At 57.3% G+C, this 14,790-nt stretch overlaps 7 protein-coding genes across 7 annotated transcripts; 3 read left to right on the top strand and 4 right to left on the bottom strand.

The window, feature by feature from the left end:
* Positions 1-1,974: 1,974 nt before the first annotated feature.
* CLUP02_04047 (uncharacterized protein) lies at positions 1,975-2,199 on the top strand (the record flags this gene model as incomplete). Its single annotated transcript, XM_049283064.1, has 1 exon — positions 1,975-2,199. The coding sequence occupies one exon, from the start codon at positions 1,975-1,977 to the stop codon at positions 2,197-2,199; it is 225 nt and encodes a 74-aa protein (XP_049140207.1).
* A 139-nt stretch (positions 2,200-2,338) lies between these two features.
* Positions 2,339-2,905, top strand: CLUP02_04046 (uncharacterized protein; the record flags this gene model as incomplete). The annotated part of the gene is made up of 1 exon (XM_049283063.1): positions 2,339-2,905. A coding segment is annotated over one exon (567 nt), but the record flags the coding sequence as incomplete, so codon positions are not given.
* Positions 2,906-3,142: 237 nt separating this feature from the next.
* On the top strand, positions 3,143-4,406 carry CLUP02_04045 (uncharacterized protein; the record flags this gene model as incomplete). The annotated part of the gene is made up of 2 exons (XM_049283062.1): positions 3,143-3,769; positions 3,819-4,406. Coding segments are annotated over 2 exons (1,215 nt in total), but the record flags the coding sequence as incomplete, so codon positions are not given.
* Positions 4,407-4,942: 536 nt separating this feature from the next.
* Positions 4,943-5,999, bottom strand: CLUP02_04044 (uncharacterized protein; the record flags this gene model as incomplete). The annotated part of the gene is made up of 2 exons (XM_049283061.1): positions 4,943-5,383; positions 5,451-5,999. The coding sequence occupies 2 exons, from the start codon at positions 5,997-5,999 to the stop codon at positions 4,943-4,945; spliced, it is 990 nt and encodes a 329-aa protein (XP_049140204.1).
* Positions 6,000-6,630: 631 nt separating this feature from the next.
* CLUP02_04043 (uncharacterized protein) lies at positions 6,631-8,121 on the bottom strand (the record flags this gene model as incomplete). The annotated part of the gene is made up of 1 exon (XM_049283060.1): positions 6,631-8,121. One exon carries the CDS (start codon positions 8,119-8,121, stop codon positions 6,631-6,633), a length of 1,491 nt encoding a protein of 496 aa, XP_049140203.1.
* A 680-nt stretch (positions 8,122-8,801) lies between these two features.
* CLUP02_04042 (DNA photolyase) lies at positions 8,802-10,748 on the bottom strand (the record flags this gene model as incomplete). The annotated part of the gene is made up of 2 exons (XM_049283059.1): positions 8,802-10,512; positions 10,576-10,748. The coding sequence occupies 2 exons, from the start codon at positions 10,746-10,748 to the stop codon at positions 8,802-8,804; spliced, it is 1,884 nt and encodes a 627-aa protein (XP_049140202.1).
* A 2,014-nt stretch (positions 10,749-12,762) lies between these two features.
* CLUP02_04041 (uncharacterized protein) lies at positions 12,763-14,166 on the bottom strand (the record flags this gene model as incomplete). The annotated part of the gene is made up of 1 exon (XM_049283058.1): positions 12,763-14,166. One exon carries the CDS (start codon positions 14,164-14,166, stop codon positions 12,763-12,765), a length of 1,404 nt encoding a protein of 467 aa, XP_049140201.1.
* Between the last annotated feature and the right edge of the window lie 624 nt (positions 14,167-14,790).

Raw genomic sequence — 14,790 nt, 5'->3', positions numbered from 1 at the left:
GACAGCGTCTTGTCTCGCCGTTTGCCGTGGTGGGCAATCTATGGTCAGGGCAAGAGCGACTGCCACCTAGATGAGGTGAATTGCACGAGGAAGGAAGAATGGGCCAATGTGTTCGTCTGGTTCTTGCCATTGCAGCAACTTTTCTGGTGTTTTTCGTTTTGTGGGGGTGGGCAAAGCACTGGGAACCAATCTGCAGAGTCCGCCTTGGCCCCTTTTCCAGAACCGACATGGTACATGATTGGCCCTTTGCATCTGCCCGTACAGGACAGGTCAATCAATTGCACCTGCCAACATTTCACAAAATCCCTCTCCTTGGCGATGCACACGAGATGGATGTGCATGCATGTTCATCTGGATAATGCCAGGCGGTGGGCCCTCGTTTGCATTCCGTCATTCGCCCGTCCCGCCGCGAGGGGTATGTTGCTCTCTTTCTGGGGTCCTCTCTGGAGTGTTGTCGGTACAAGAGCGTCTGCGACTCTGCGAGTCCGCATGCTGTTGGCGAGTGACGACAGACTGGAAATAGAAACGCAAATGCTCGTCGAAAGAGTTTGTGCCAGGTGAGAGAGAAGATCAACCATGTGGGCTCTCACCTGAAGACAGACGAACGTATGGCCCCCACAACTCCAGGCGCAGCACCGCGAGCCGGACATTGGAACGCAATGCGCACGCTGCACACCGCACGCCGCACACGCACCAAGCCCAGACGAGGGACCTCAAAAGTCAGACCCCCAAGAGACGCACATAACAAGTCAACACTTGCAGGGGAGTTGATTCCCAATAGGGACACTGAGGTGGTCATCTCCCGTCTGCCTTGGCTCGAAGTGCGGACAACACACACTTAGTGAACCACAGATCCGGCCTCGCATCAGAGACAATAATCCAGTCTGACGTGCTGCCCGTTCCAAGCCGGTGCCAATCGATGGCCGTAGCTGCTCATCCCTCGTTGCTACCCTGCCATGCCCGCCGTTCTAGACCACTCGCTGCAGTCGCTGGCATGTTCAGTCAGCCGCCCATTCAAACGCTTACCCTTACTGTCAGTGGTCACCACGGTGTGTGTAAATACGCAGTGTGGGAGGAAACCTCGTTCACATCAAAACGCCGTCGTTCCGCCTTATCCATTGAGGCATCCCGTACATAATCGCTGCAACGCTATCCGAGAAACGTACGGATAGTTCACGACAAAGTACGGTCTATGCCTGGGCCGATGCGACACAAGACACCCTCCCGGGGCAGTCCGGTTGGTCGACGCCTGAGATTGCGAGATGATAAGGTTGTTTTCCCTTTGTTCATGCTATCTCCCTACCTGCCTATATGCGATGAACTATCAGACTTGTGTTTATTCAAGCTCACTCCAATGCTCCGTACTCAGTCCACTCTTGATCCATACACTACGGGTACTTTCGAGGTATCCCGGACTCCCGCCCGGCACATGGAAATTGAAGAGTTGCTTTTCTTAGCGGATCCCAAAGCCGACGTTGCGATGTCAACCCGCAAAGCCCAAGGAAGCGAAACCTGTCAGTCCAGTGGCCCAGGACTCAAGCTTCCGTGAATTGACGAGGTACGTACTGCGTGCAACCCTAGCGACCCGTGCTCTCGTGAGCACCCCGACCTCAACAGACAAGCGGGGTGCAGGCGCAGATGCAGGTCTGTTGTGGTTGGCAGTTGCTGTTGTGGTTGCGGGACGGATAAAGTGCAAAGGCAGGTGCAAAGGCACCTAGGTGCAGAGGATCGAAAGTGCAGGCAGGCACAGGTGCAAGTGCGCGCCTTCTGGTGGTGGTGACCCAGGTGACGGTTCCATTGGACTGGCCAGGAGGGCGGCAGGCGCAAATATTGGCTCTTGCTGGCTGAGTGGCTTGACGCCAAATCTCCTCCTTGGACCTTCCCCTTCCCGGCCGGAGTTACCCCTGCCTCCTTCCCCTGTCCCTGCCAAGGGTGGCCGGTTCCTTCTTTGAAGTTCTGCTGGACTGTGGACCCATGGCCCATGGGGCCACGCCGCCGTCCACGAACCAGTCCAAGTGCCCACTCACCAAATTCTCAGGGCAGAACCAGGTCTCCGTCTCCCTCGGCGGAGCCAACATGCACCTCCTCCTCCAGGCTCAACCGTCGCCCATGACTCCATCCTGTCGCTGCTGCGAGAATACGACCCAGCCCGACCTGGACCCCCCAGCTGCCGTCCATGCATCGCACACGCTCCACTGAAGAAGCCCGTTCACAATCCACCTGGACCCGAACAGGAGCTGCCCGTGAATAATGCAGTAGGTCGGCTTTTGTTTTGCTGCCATACAAAATCAAAGTACTTCCTACCTACGCTACCTACACTACCCAAGATAGGTACCCAGGATTTTTACGCGACTACGTTTTGGGCCCCCAAAGCCGCAAGTTCAAGCCCACTTCACTTGCACCGTCGCCATCCAACTTCCCCTGGACCCCTGCTACCCTGTCCGGCCGACCAAGTGTGCGCGCCTCCCACCACGCGAGCGAGCCAAGCCAAGCCAATATTGCTGCCAGCTTCCCCCCCAAATCGACCATCCATCCCGTCCCATCTTCGCCCGCGCTCGTCCACTCGTTGCTCCTTCTTAACCTCGTCCTCCCCCCAGCCAGAGCCAGGGATCGTCGCCGCCTTCCAAGAGCCTCACCCTGCCTCGTCTTGCCCCTTCGCCAGACCAGATCCGACAGAGCTGATCGTCTCGACGACTCGACCACGGCGGGCAACTTCTTAACCCCCCTATCGAGTGCTACGGCCCACCTACTGGCGACCGACAGAAACTGCAAGCTTGGAAGCAACTGGACCTCGTTCGACTCGACCTCAACCGCCCCGAATTACCCCAATTGTGGACGCGACCAATCTCTCAAAGTCTTGTCGTCGACTGTAGCATCGTCGACTCGTCAACTTTTCGGCCATTAGGACCGATTCCATTCGTTTAATCGCCCATCCTCACCGTCGCCTTCATTGGTAGTCGAATCTGCAGCACCACGAAATCCGACCGCAAAAGTGTTCCACCCGTGCAGCCAGTGGAGTGGTGATCTTGTTTTTCCTTGGTGCTATAAAATATATCCACCATCGCGTGCGTGATCTGGTCGATCACCGGCTAGAGACATTCGGCGCCGATCCAACGTGGGGTTCTCTCGGCAAACACCAGCAATAATTGCCTTTTCCTACCCCATCAAAACTCCGTCGTCGAGGACTGCTCTTCTCGACTCGCCAGAACCACTGCAAGAGGGACCAGATTATGTTTGGTCTTGCCAACCTGCGTGTCGCAGTTTTCCCATGATGGCCATCATGTCGTTGTCATCCATGACCCGGCCACGGTCACTATGGCTTCTCCTATGCCTCACCATTGCCTCGGTGGTGTTGGCCGGCTCCGAACCCGTGCTGGAGGTTCTTCCCGCTCAGATCACTGCCCCGGCAGTGCTTCCTCCCATGGACGCCCTCGTCATTGACGACCGCACGCCTACGATGATCAAGGGTCGGTGGACCATGGTTCCGCCCGGGCACGACGAACTGAAGAAGCGAGACGACGAGGGCATCACGTTGACGCCCAGCACAGCCGACAAGGCGTCAGCTACTGCCGCCTCGACTACGCTGACCGTTTCCGTCACGGTGCCCGCTGCGACTGTGGACTCTGCCTCGCCCCTGCCGTCGCCTTTCGACACCAGTCTCGCCTTTAACTTTACCAGCAACGACGGCGCGTCCTGTCCCCGCTTCATCAACTCGCTCCTTACCAACCAGAACTTTAAAAAGTGCTACCCGTTGTCATTGCTGCTCCAGGTATGTTTGTTGTTGTCCGTCGGTGTTGTACAAGAGCTGACTCGTCCAGGGCTCGAGATCCTTCTTTGAGGCTGAAAAGAAGCTTCTGAGTATTGTGAGGGTACTCGACGCCACCTGCGGCGCTGACGTCGAGTACTGCACAGAGTTCCTTACCGGTGTGGCCGGTAACCTAACGTTGGACGCCAACTGCGGCTCCGACTACCAGGCCGGCAACCCAATCGTCATGCAGGCCTATCTTGGCTTGAAATCGTACGAGATGCTGTACAAGGCTACCTGCCTTACCGACCCCGACACGTCCATGTACTGCTTCGCCAACGCCGTCACCAACCTCACCACGCCGTCCAACGTCTACTTTTACTACCTCCCACTCAACATGACTTTGCCTGCCAGTGCAAACCCCACCTGCGGCACGTGTCTCCGACAGACCATGGAGATTTACCAGACCTTCACCACAAACCGCAAACTCGCCATCTCGTCAACCTACGAGGACGCCGCGTCGCAGGTCAATACCATATGCGGACCAGAATACGTCAACGACACGCTTCTGGCCGCGGTCAGCACGGCAGGGCTGTCGGTGCCCTCCTGGGCTCTGGCGGCGACGACCATGACCCTGGCTCTGCTTTGCAACATGTTGTAAAGCGGTCGGGAGACTGCACTGATCGTAACGAGTCATGTTTTGAGTTATTTGATTTTCAGCAAGCGTCATGATACCCTCGACATTCTCTCGCATTTATTTCTCCTTCTAACGCCGCATCCGGCATCCGACCTTGTCGGTCTTCACATTACACCTAGGATTTAGTCTTAATTCTATTCACGGCCGGATTTTGGGCAGAAGAAAAAAAGAGCCGGGTCCCAAGGGACGGCATCGGATGGCGGTTTCGTGATTATTGGCAGCAGCCGGAATTTGGGCATGGCGCATCCGCTGACTCGGCGGCATACATTGTCATATACGATGGCAACCACTGGCATCTGACGAGATGCTCTATATACTGTAATCTTCGCATGGTGCGACTGTTGATACTCTTCTCGTAGATACTTTCTAGTGGTGGTTTCACGTTGGTGCAGGGATGGATACGACGACCTGTCATGGTCACGTCAATACAACATGTAGTCAATACGCGACTCATTTGCTCAGTGATACTGCACGAGACCACACACAGGGTCGGAAGCCATTTACAACTTGACCTGCCTGTCTACACTTTTCTCCTGCTCCCTCAGCCTCCTCTGGACAACCTTCCACGGGTGAACCCCATCCGCGTACCCGACAAACGGGGCTCCAGGCTCGTACCCGAGCAAGTCCACCAGCCGCCTCGGCATCCCGGCCAGCTTGTCCCACTCGACGGCGAGGATCTGGTTCTCGAGGGGCCGCATCCAGGGCTGGCAGTACTGGATCGTCAGCGCCCTCCGGGGGTCGGGCGAGGTGTTTTCCCCGCCGCCGTGCCAGAGGGTGCCGAGGAAGAAGACGAGGCTGCCCTTGTCCATGACGACGGGGATGGCGTCTTTGCGCTGGGGGAGGTGGGCGGTGTCGGTGTCGGGGCCCCATGTGTGGGAGCCTGGGATGATGGCGGTCGCGCCGTTTGTGGGGGTGAAGTCGTCGAGGGCGACCATAACGCCCTGTTGGGGGGGGTGTTAGCCATGGATGAGGAGATGGTGATGTTGGTTACAGAGGGAGAGGCATTACCGTTCCAAATGGCCGATGGGGTCTCGGCACCCCGACGTAGCCGTCGTCGTGGTGAAGCGCCTGCGGGGCCTCGCCGGGCTGGATGTAGACGCTGTGAAAGGCGTTAAGGAGGAAGCCCGGGTCGAGGAAGTGGTTGTTGAGCGCGAGGAGGGCCGGGTGGGTGGGGAACTTGTGGAAGACGGGGGACTTGTTGAGGAGGGCGTAGATGCGGTGGGTTTTGAAGCCTTCGAAGCTGTTTCTGCCGCCTGTGGTGGTGGTGGTGCTGTCCTTGTCATGGGCATGGGCGGAGAACCCTCCCGCTGGCCCGGCTGTCTCGGGCGAGGATGTCAGGCGCACGATCTCGGCGTGGGCTTCGTCTGCTACCGCAGCGGAGAAGGCGGAAGGGATGATTACGTAGCCGTGCTGTTCTACGTGGGCTATGAGGGCTTCGATGTTGGGGACGGCGGGCGAGGAGGTGGAAGAAGAGGCGGTGGTGGTGTGCCGGGATAGGCGGGCATCGGCGCCGGTTTGCGCGTTGACGAGGGCTTGGGCGCGGGATTGGAATGGCATTGTTGTTTCTCTCTGCGCGTGTGTCTCTTTCTCTGCGATCGTTTTACCAAAACTATTTCTTGACAGAGTGAGATGCATTTTGGGGGGTTACCAGGGGGGGGGGCGCGACTTATACGTCTGTCGTTGGATGTGGTGTTATTCGGCAAGATGTGGGTCCGCCGAGGTCCCGGGAGATGCGACTCGAACGCGGGGAACAGGTATACAACTCCAAAAATCTTGAATGACGGGTTGAGTTTGGAGATGGTGTGTGGGACTGCCGAAGTTTTGTGAGGGAAAAACTACTGTCCGGAATGAACGGATCAATGTCACCGTTCTGCTGTTGAACTCATAAGACGGACGACTCCGTGAGATACTGTCACTCCAGCCGGAGGGCTCCGCGCTGGCGGAAAGCTTGGGCAGCTCCGATCGGCCCCACTTTTGCCCGGCATTTTGACTGCATGCAAGTAAAGTAGCTCTCTTTCATCTGGGTAACGTAGTGGTGCAGAAACTGTTGCAGCATAATTTTCAGTCCTACTCACGATCATAATCTAGCTTGTGACTTGATATAGGGCGCGAAACATTACTTGCTGCCGAAAACCCACTATCCTGTGCAATGCGTCCTTTTGTGCATCATTAACATGTCATACAATCATTACTCCAAGCGTAGCCCTTCGAGCTCCTTGTTCAGCACCTCCACAGGCCGGAATGTGCTTCGGAAGGGGCCCAGCTGCACAACCCTCACCGGCACGCTCTCTTCCTCCTTGTACTCCTCGCCGGCCGCTGCGGCTCGCTCGGCCTCGATCTGCGCCACGCTCTTCACCTCGGAAAAGTCCCCCTTGATGCCCGTCTTCTCCTCTCCCCAAATCTCAAAAAATGGATAGCCGTGGTTGGCGTATGACTGGGCGTTGACTGGGGTGTCGGGAGCCGGCTGTCCAGTCACGGCACAGAAGGACTCGATGCTCAGGATCTGAAGGTTCAACATCACCGAGGCCTCGACGTCCCAGACGTCGGCTGGATACTTATCTTCCTCGATCGTTTGGGTGATGAGACCACCAGCCGCAAGTCCCATCTCCTCGACTGCCGGAGGTGGTGCCGCCATAGGACTGGAGACGGAAGCTGCGCACATCATCATCTCGGGACCGCCGCCAGGAGCCGCCATGGACTTGAGACCTCCCATCATGCGCATGCGGCCTCGCATTGGCGTATCGTGCACGACGCTGACGGTCGAAAAGTTTGGTGGGAAGTAGGTGTCGCCAAGCTTGGTATTGTCGGAAAAGTCGATTCGGTACTTGTCAAAGCCCGAGCGGTTGTTGTAGTCGCTGAGACGCTGTTGATCGACAGCAATGTCAAACTCGTCGCGGACGAGCTTCTTGACGTCCAGCCAGGTGCTCTCACCGGTGAGACCCTTTTCGGCAACGTTGAAGGTCCGGGTGACGACCTTGTGCTGCTTGTCCTCGTAGCGGACGTCAAACTCGGTCGGAAGATTCTTCTTGATGGGAATCACTTCAAACTGGATGCCGCCAATGTTCTCCTCCCCGGTGACCTGGGCCTCGACCGAGAAGCCCGATCCCTTGGGCTGCGCGACGAATTGGCGGATCTTGCCGTCCTCTGATACGATGCCGTCCAGCCAGTTCTGGTCAGGTACCACCATGTAGTCCTGGATCTGCTTGCCGCTGTTGAGCATCCGCACGCGCTTCTCGAGCGTCTTTTCGTTCTCCGTCATGGGCAGGCCGGAAACCGCATTGACACCGCCAACGTAGATCTTGATGGCAAAAGGGGCCTGGGCCGAGAAGTTGACCCACATGGCCTCGCGCTGGTACATTGGGAAGAAGATGCCGCCCTTCTTGGCCATGTCCGGAGGCATATTGTGTGCGTAGTCGTGGACCTTGAATAGAGGGAAGGTTCCGAGACCGGGGGGAAGGCTGTTGGTGTCCCTGTTATCGGGAACGCGGATTGTGCGGTTGAGCTGGATAGAGAGGGCGTCTTTTTTGCTGCCGTGGGAGATGCGGATGTCTGATCGTGTCGAGTTGGGGCCGTCGTCTCCCAGGCGCACCGTCACTCTGCGGCTGCTGGCGATGGGCTGCTCCTGGGCACGGATCTCGGGCATGACCTCGACGGTCTCGGCGTCTTTTGTGTTGGTCATCTTGCGTGGTGATGCTATGTGTCAGGTGGTGGACTTGTGTGGAAGACCGTTCTATGGTGTATAGTATGGTGAGTTGAGTAGATGGTGGTCTGGGTGGTGAGTCGAATGTGTTGACTCTACAGCCTGAGGGACTGGAGGTTCTTATAGACGGCAAGGTAGACGGTATTTTTGTATCATCTGAGTCAATATCTAGGTGCCACGCAGGCAGTCGGACGTGGTGAGGTCCTTGTGGTTCAGCCTCATCGTGACACTAATCGGGAAGGTACGACCGTCAAGGGTGGAGGGAGCAACGGGAAGCTGCAATTGGTGCTCCTGCTTTGAAGTTGGCTGCCTCCACACATCGTGGCCGGTGATTGGTTGCGATTTCCAGATCGGGCTGCTCGACCCCGCTGCCTGGGGCCGTGCGCCAAGCCAAGGACCGGTGCGACGTCACTACAACGTGTTTTACGCAGCGGCGTATTACTGACTTTGACTTGCCCGGGAAGCATTCAACCACATTCAACGACACGTACCACACAGCGTTGCAGATTGTCTTTTCAGCCTTAATCGAATCCCAGTCGCTTTGTGATGGGAGGCAGTCGTAAAAAAAATACAATCTTTCTCATTTACTAATGACACCGTCTAAGCAGCTGAGGCACACATCCTGACTGACTCCATTGCTGGCCAGACTTACGACAGAGCTACGACTTTTTCTTCTTCTTGTCGGCGTGCTGTTCGGCGCTACCTTCGTCGGCAGCGCGTTTCGCCGGTGTAACCTCATCTCCCTTGGGTCGCGCCGTCTTGTGGTCCTCGCCGTGGTCAGCGTGCTCGCCGTCGTCGCTCTCAAACTCGTCCATCATCTCCGTGTCATGGCCCGCAAAGAGCTCGCGCCAGCTGCCGTCCCGCACCTTCTCGTCGTTCCCGTGGAGACCGACTCCGTACGCCTGCTTCATCGCCGCCAGACACGCCGTCCTCCTCTCGTTGAAGTCGAACATTGGCTTCGGGTACACGCCCTTTTCCTGTTTCTCTCCGCGACCCGTCACTCTGACCCCGGCCTTTTTCTGGTCCGGCAGCGGTGCTTTCCACGGCTCGTAAATGTACTTGGCGTCCAGATCCTTGAGCTCCGGCACCCATCGCCGCACAAAGGCGCCCTGCTTGTCCCACTTTTGCCCAAATGACACGGGGCTGTAGCACCGAAAGTACTGCGAGAAGAAGGCCGAGCAGCTCAGCCATTGCCAGTTGCCGGCGTTGCACGCGGGCTCGTGGTCGAGCAGCCACTCCTCGAACACTTCGCAGCCGCGCTCCCAGTCAATGTAGCAACCGCCCCTCGTCAGGAAACAGGCGACTGAGTGGCGCCCCAGGTGGTGAATCCACCCCTCCTCGCGAAGCTGTCGCATCAGGGCGTCGATCCACGGGAACCCCGTCACGCCGTACTTCCACCGCCGGAACCACTCGTCCGCCTCTGCCGAGTCGACGTGGTACTCGCCCGTCACGAGGCCCGTCTCGTGATCGACCTTGGATGGTAAATGCCACGGGATGAAGCGACAGTAGGGGTTATTGGCGGTCTGCGTGAACTGGTAGCCCAGTGCGGCGTGTGCCGCAAAATACATGTCGCGGAAGAGCAGCTGGCCCAGCAAGCTCTCCGGCACCTTGGAAGCACCCTTGCCGTACTTTGTCACGACGTCCTGCACCCTCCAGTAGAACTCGCGCACCGACAAGGCCCCAAAGTGCAAAAACGGCGATAGAAAGGTCGTTGACTGTGGCTCGAACGCCGCGGGGCTCGTCTTTGGCTTCTCGAAGGTGGCTGTATACTTTTTGTCGGCCAGAATCTCCTCGAGCATCGCCAACGCCCTCGTCTCTCCGCCCTTGTGAGGCGTCGTCGCCGACGGGAACCCGAGTTCCTCCATCGTCTCAATCGCAAAGTCCCCCTTGGGCCCCGCAATCTTCTTGTACGCCGCGTCCCCGCCCTCGGTCCGGTTCTCCGCGTTGAAGTCGGGCTTCGTCTCGGGCGGCGTCTGCTCAAAGTCAACCGGCATCTCACCCGGATCCGGCAGCGACTCCGGCGCGGCCAGGGGCTTCGCAATAGGCCCGACCTTGGCCCCGGCCGCCTGCAGCTGCGACATGGACATGGTCGGCTTGCCGCCGTGCTTCTCGACCACGGCGTCGCTGTCCCACAGCGTCCGCCCGCTCTTGATGATCACCTCCACCCCGGCATCCTGGGCAGCTTTGATGACCACCTCGTCCCGCTCGCGGCCGTACGCGTCCGTGTCCTTTTCAAAGACGAGGTGCGTCACCTTCCACGCCTTGAAGAGCTTGGGCAACAGCGTCTGCGGGCCCTCGCGAAGCACAAAGAGCTTGGACTTTGGGTTCAGCTTGGTGATGCTCTCTGATAGGTCATTCTGGCAGTCCAATCTGCGCACAACGGTTTGTGTTAGTCATTTTGCTTCTCCACGGGGGGCGTGGAGGAAAACAAACAGAAACTGCCACCGGTTCAGGCCGCCTCGGGCGCGGTACACGTAGTGCGGATCCCAGGTGAAGATGGGCCACAGGGCGACCGGCTCGAGCGCCAGCGCGGCCGCAAGGGCGGGCGAGTCGTGGAGCCGGAGGTCGGTCCGGAACCAGTATATCACGCGCGGGCCGGGTGCCATTGTGAATGTGAGTGAGTGCGTGGGTGTGAGTGAGTGAGGGCGAGGTATGTGACTGAGAAGTACTGGGTTAAGTGAGATGGTAGGTCACGAACGCTGTGTAACGCAAACACGAAATCACGAGATACCTTCACCTCAATTCTAGGATGGTGTCCCAACTGGCATGCCACTCAGCCAAGGGAGACAGGCTTGTCGCGTGAGGAAGCACGCCCAAGAGAACATGTTCTGCATTGAGACAACATGGGTCGATTGGCTGAGTACGGGGATACAAAAAAAAAATCAATGATGTCAATGACTCTAAGCCACGCGAGTTTTTGGAGCAACCACAGCGCCACACATTTTGGTTTTCTTTTTTTTTCCCCCAACGATCCAAGGACAAAGTCTGTGGATGTCTCGGTCCCCTAAGTATCCTCACACCCGTACTCCGTACTCCCTACCTACCTGTTGGACTGGTGGTCCAAGAAGACGAAGACGAAGAGCAAGACGAGGAAGACAAAAGCCCGGACCAAGACCCGCGTGTGCCCACCTCGATGCCCATGTGCCCGCGCGCCACTGGACCCCGCCGAACGGGAAATCGTTCCCGCCTGGAGTACCTAGGTATCCCGTAAATTTCGCAGAAAATGTAGGAGATTGCGCGCCCATACTGCGTACCCGTTCGGTGGACCGTGGGCCGGTTTGGTTCTTCTGGGTAAGCATCCGTGACCCCGTCACCCGTCCACCCGTCACCCGTCCACCCGTCACCCGTTTCGCCCGTCCCCTCCCGAAACTTTATTTGGATAATGGGCGGCGGCTACCGCGATGCTCGAATCGCGGGCCAATTGCTGCGTATGCGTACCTTGCATTGGTGAAATGGTTCAATGGCCCACAACCCACGAACCAGGACAATTGGAGACGAGGGGAGGGGGAAAACAAAGGACCCATGAACCCTGACTCGCACAGTTGGCAGATCGCCAGGGCTTTGCCAGGGAGTATCGTGGACGGCACGAAGAGGAAGACGAGCCCCTCGGGCCCTGAGGATGCTGAGAAAGATTTCTCCAAGGCCCGAGGACGGAGAGCATGCCACACGGTAGAGGTGCACGAGTCCCTGGAGAGACAAATCACATGCCTCGGATGGCCTCACCAATTTTTTTGCTCCCTACGTGTTTCCCGGCTCGCCCTTCACCCTGTGTCGGGCCGTGTAACCTCAGACGATCACGCTGCTCAGCCGAGGAATGCAACGCCTGCAACGATGGCCCGGCTGTCGGATGGGGATCGTCGGCGCCATCGACGCCAAAGTCGTGGCAATGGGACCATGCGTTGCGACAAGTTCCCCAAACGGGAGTGTCTCCCTTGCTCGCGGCGTGCAGTCAGATCATGTCGGAATGGAAGTCCGCTCCGACGTGTGTCGGCTGAGCGCAGCATCACTGGTAGCTGAACAATGTGAAATGAGTTTGACAAGGCGGCGCCCCGACTTTGAATTTTGTATCCATCTGGTACCTAGCGAGGTCACAGTAAAAAAGCCTGTACTTTGTCCCCGTGTAGGAAAAGAGCACAAGACTGTCTTTCCCGCCAACGATGCAACCGCCTCGAGAGTCGAACCCAATATCAAATTCGCGTCTCTCCATGATCATAACCCATAAAATTTCCACAAAGGGTATATATAGATACGAAGAAATGATGAGTGAATCGAGAAGAAAGTAAAGCAACAGATATGCAACAAATGGGATAGACACAAAAAATAAAATAAAAAAGCGACCTTCGTAGCGGGTATTCCTCGCTTTGCTAGGCCATGATGATAAATTACCGCCTGGCCTTGGAAAGACGGTTTCGACGTATAACAAGTATTGCACACTCGTTCTTGTACGCCTCTATCGTCAAGAACGGCCCCAAACCCGACGAGAACTCCCAATTGAAACACCATCGCCGCCGTCTATTCGCCGATTTACCAATCTCCAACGAACGCCGTGTTACATTATGCTGCCATCCCGTGTCAAGTCGGTTTAGAAGGGGGGGGGGGGTTGTTTTTTCCTTTTGTCGTTCACCGCTGCTTTCTTGTCTTTTTGCGCCTGGTCGTTGAGGTTCCTCCTCCGCCGCCGCCACCTCCACCGTTGTCTTCCTCGTCTTCGTCGTCGTCGCTGTCTACTTGCCGACGAGCGTTCTTCCCACCAGACTTTTCGTTGCCCTTTTTGATGGAAATAAGACATCCTTGCTCTTTGAGACGCTTGGTGAGAGGTGTGCTGGCCTGCATGCCCGGGAAATCCTTTGCGCTGTAGACAACAAATATGTCACTCATGATGGTTGACCGGATGGGAGCTTTCCTTGCCATGTGCGTCGGATCGACGACAACCAACACAAATTTGAGACGGAAGCTGCCCGGTGTGCGGACTGACATGTCGGGGAAACAGAAGAAACAGCCTTCGTTGCCGTTTTCGTCTTGGCCCACAAATGGCGATGATACCAGCGAGCCCATGATCCGCTTGCCTGGTCGCATCCCATCGTTGGGCATGTTGGTTTCGTCGGTTTCTCCGTCCACGTTCCAGATACTGCAGTGCACAACGTAGGCGGGGTGATGAATCTTGTTGTACAGCTCGTCAGGCGTGAGATCGGGGTTGTTTATCCGCAGCTGAACAATGGGCGGCGGATCAATGACTCTTCTGTCTCTTTCGCCGTAGCCGCAGCATCTGGCCGCCATGGGCTGTTGGCGGAAAAAGATTTCGTACTCGTTTCGCACCACCTTGACTTCTGGTTCCGGAACACGCTGGAGCATCCTCCGATCGTCGCTGCCGCCGCTCAAAAGATCCTCAATCTTGACTCTTTCATGCTGGCTCGTGGCACTCCACGGTGCTCCGGCCGTCGGGATCGTGGACCCAGACCGCACTGCGGGAATCCTCAGGCTGGGCGGCGTGAATGGAATGGCGACCTTTCCTCCGCCCTGGTAATTGTCGTTCAACACCCGCGGGGCACCCTGCGACATGTGCGGCATCTGTGGAGGCTGGTTACGCTTGAGATAATGTGCTTCTCTTGCCGCCTGGTACTCGTCATATGGCTCACTCTTAGTCGCGGACAATGTCGGTGATTCGCGTGGCGACTCCTGGGGATAGCGGGGCATGGGAGCTGCTCTGTACGGATCGGTAAGCTGTGTCGGTTGAGGCGGTGGCTGTTGGTAGTGTTGGTACTGCGGCGGCTGATGGTAGCTGGGCGAGGGGGGCTGGTGGTACTCGCGCTGATGCTGATAATCACTGCGGTAGTAGGGGGCTTGATGGTAGTCGTTTTGGTGATATTCGGGCTGCTGCTGTGCGACGGGCCTCGGTTGCGAGTTTGAGTGCATTGGAGGTGGCAGTCGCATTGGCTCGGGTTCGTAGGCGTAATGTCCGTCCATGGCTGGCCGTGGCGGGCCATACGACGAGGGCGAAGGCGCCCATGAGTTATGCCTTTGAGCCATGCTGGGTGCTTCAACTGGTTGATAGACTGTAGATTCCGCTATGTGAAGACGAAGAGTGGCGGAACGGCCAAGACGATTTGTGTAATTGCTCCTGAGAGTGAGCTGCCCTTATTAGCATCAATGCTCGTTCCGGCGCGAGGGCACCCTTCCACGTTCTCGGCTCGGGGGTGTGGCGGCCGGAGCGAACTCACTGTAGGTGGAGAAGTCTCAGATCCGTACTCAGCCCTTGGCCAAGTCAAGCGCTGGAGAGAGAGAGCGAGGCGTTCAGCTCCGGATGCGCTCAGTACGATCGGCGCGTGTCAGCTGGCCCGATTGTGAGTTGATTGAAGATTTTGAGAGAGAAGGAGAAAAAACGGCGTCGGATGGTGCAAGTCAGACCACGCCCATTGAAAGCTCTCTCGCGAAGAAACAAAAGGATGAGAGGTGCTGGATGCTGGAGATGAACCGAGAGACGGGCGGTAGCAGAGAGGGGCTCTTTTGTCCGCTGTCTTGCCCAATGGCGCTTCGCTGCTTGGCGGACGAACGTGGGCAAACGTCTCTACACAGGGCTCGTAACAGAACAGAGACACCTCGTTCCCTTTCCTTTTTCGCTGTCCAGACCACTGGTCGAAGGCGCGCGGTTGA

This window comes from Colletotrichum lupini, chromosome 2 (assembly GCF_023278565.1).
Source record: "Colletotrichum lupini chromosome 2, complete sequence".
In the NCBI taxonomy this organism is placed as follows: domain Eukaryota; kingdom Fungi; phylum Ascomycota; class Sordariomycetes; order Glomerellales; family Glomerellaceae; genus Colletotrichum; species Colletotrichum lupini.
Note: the sequence above shows the minus strand (reverse complement) of the source record. Positions and strands in the feature narration are given on the sequence as shown.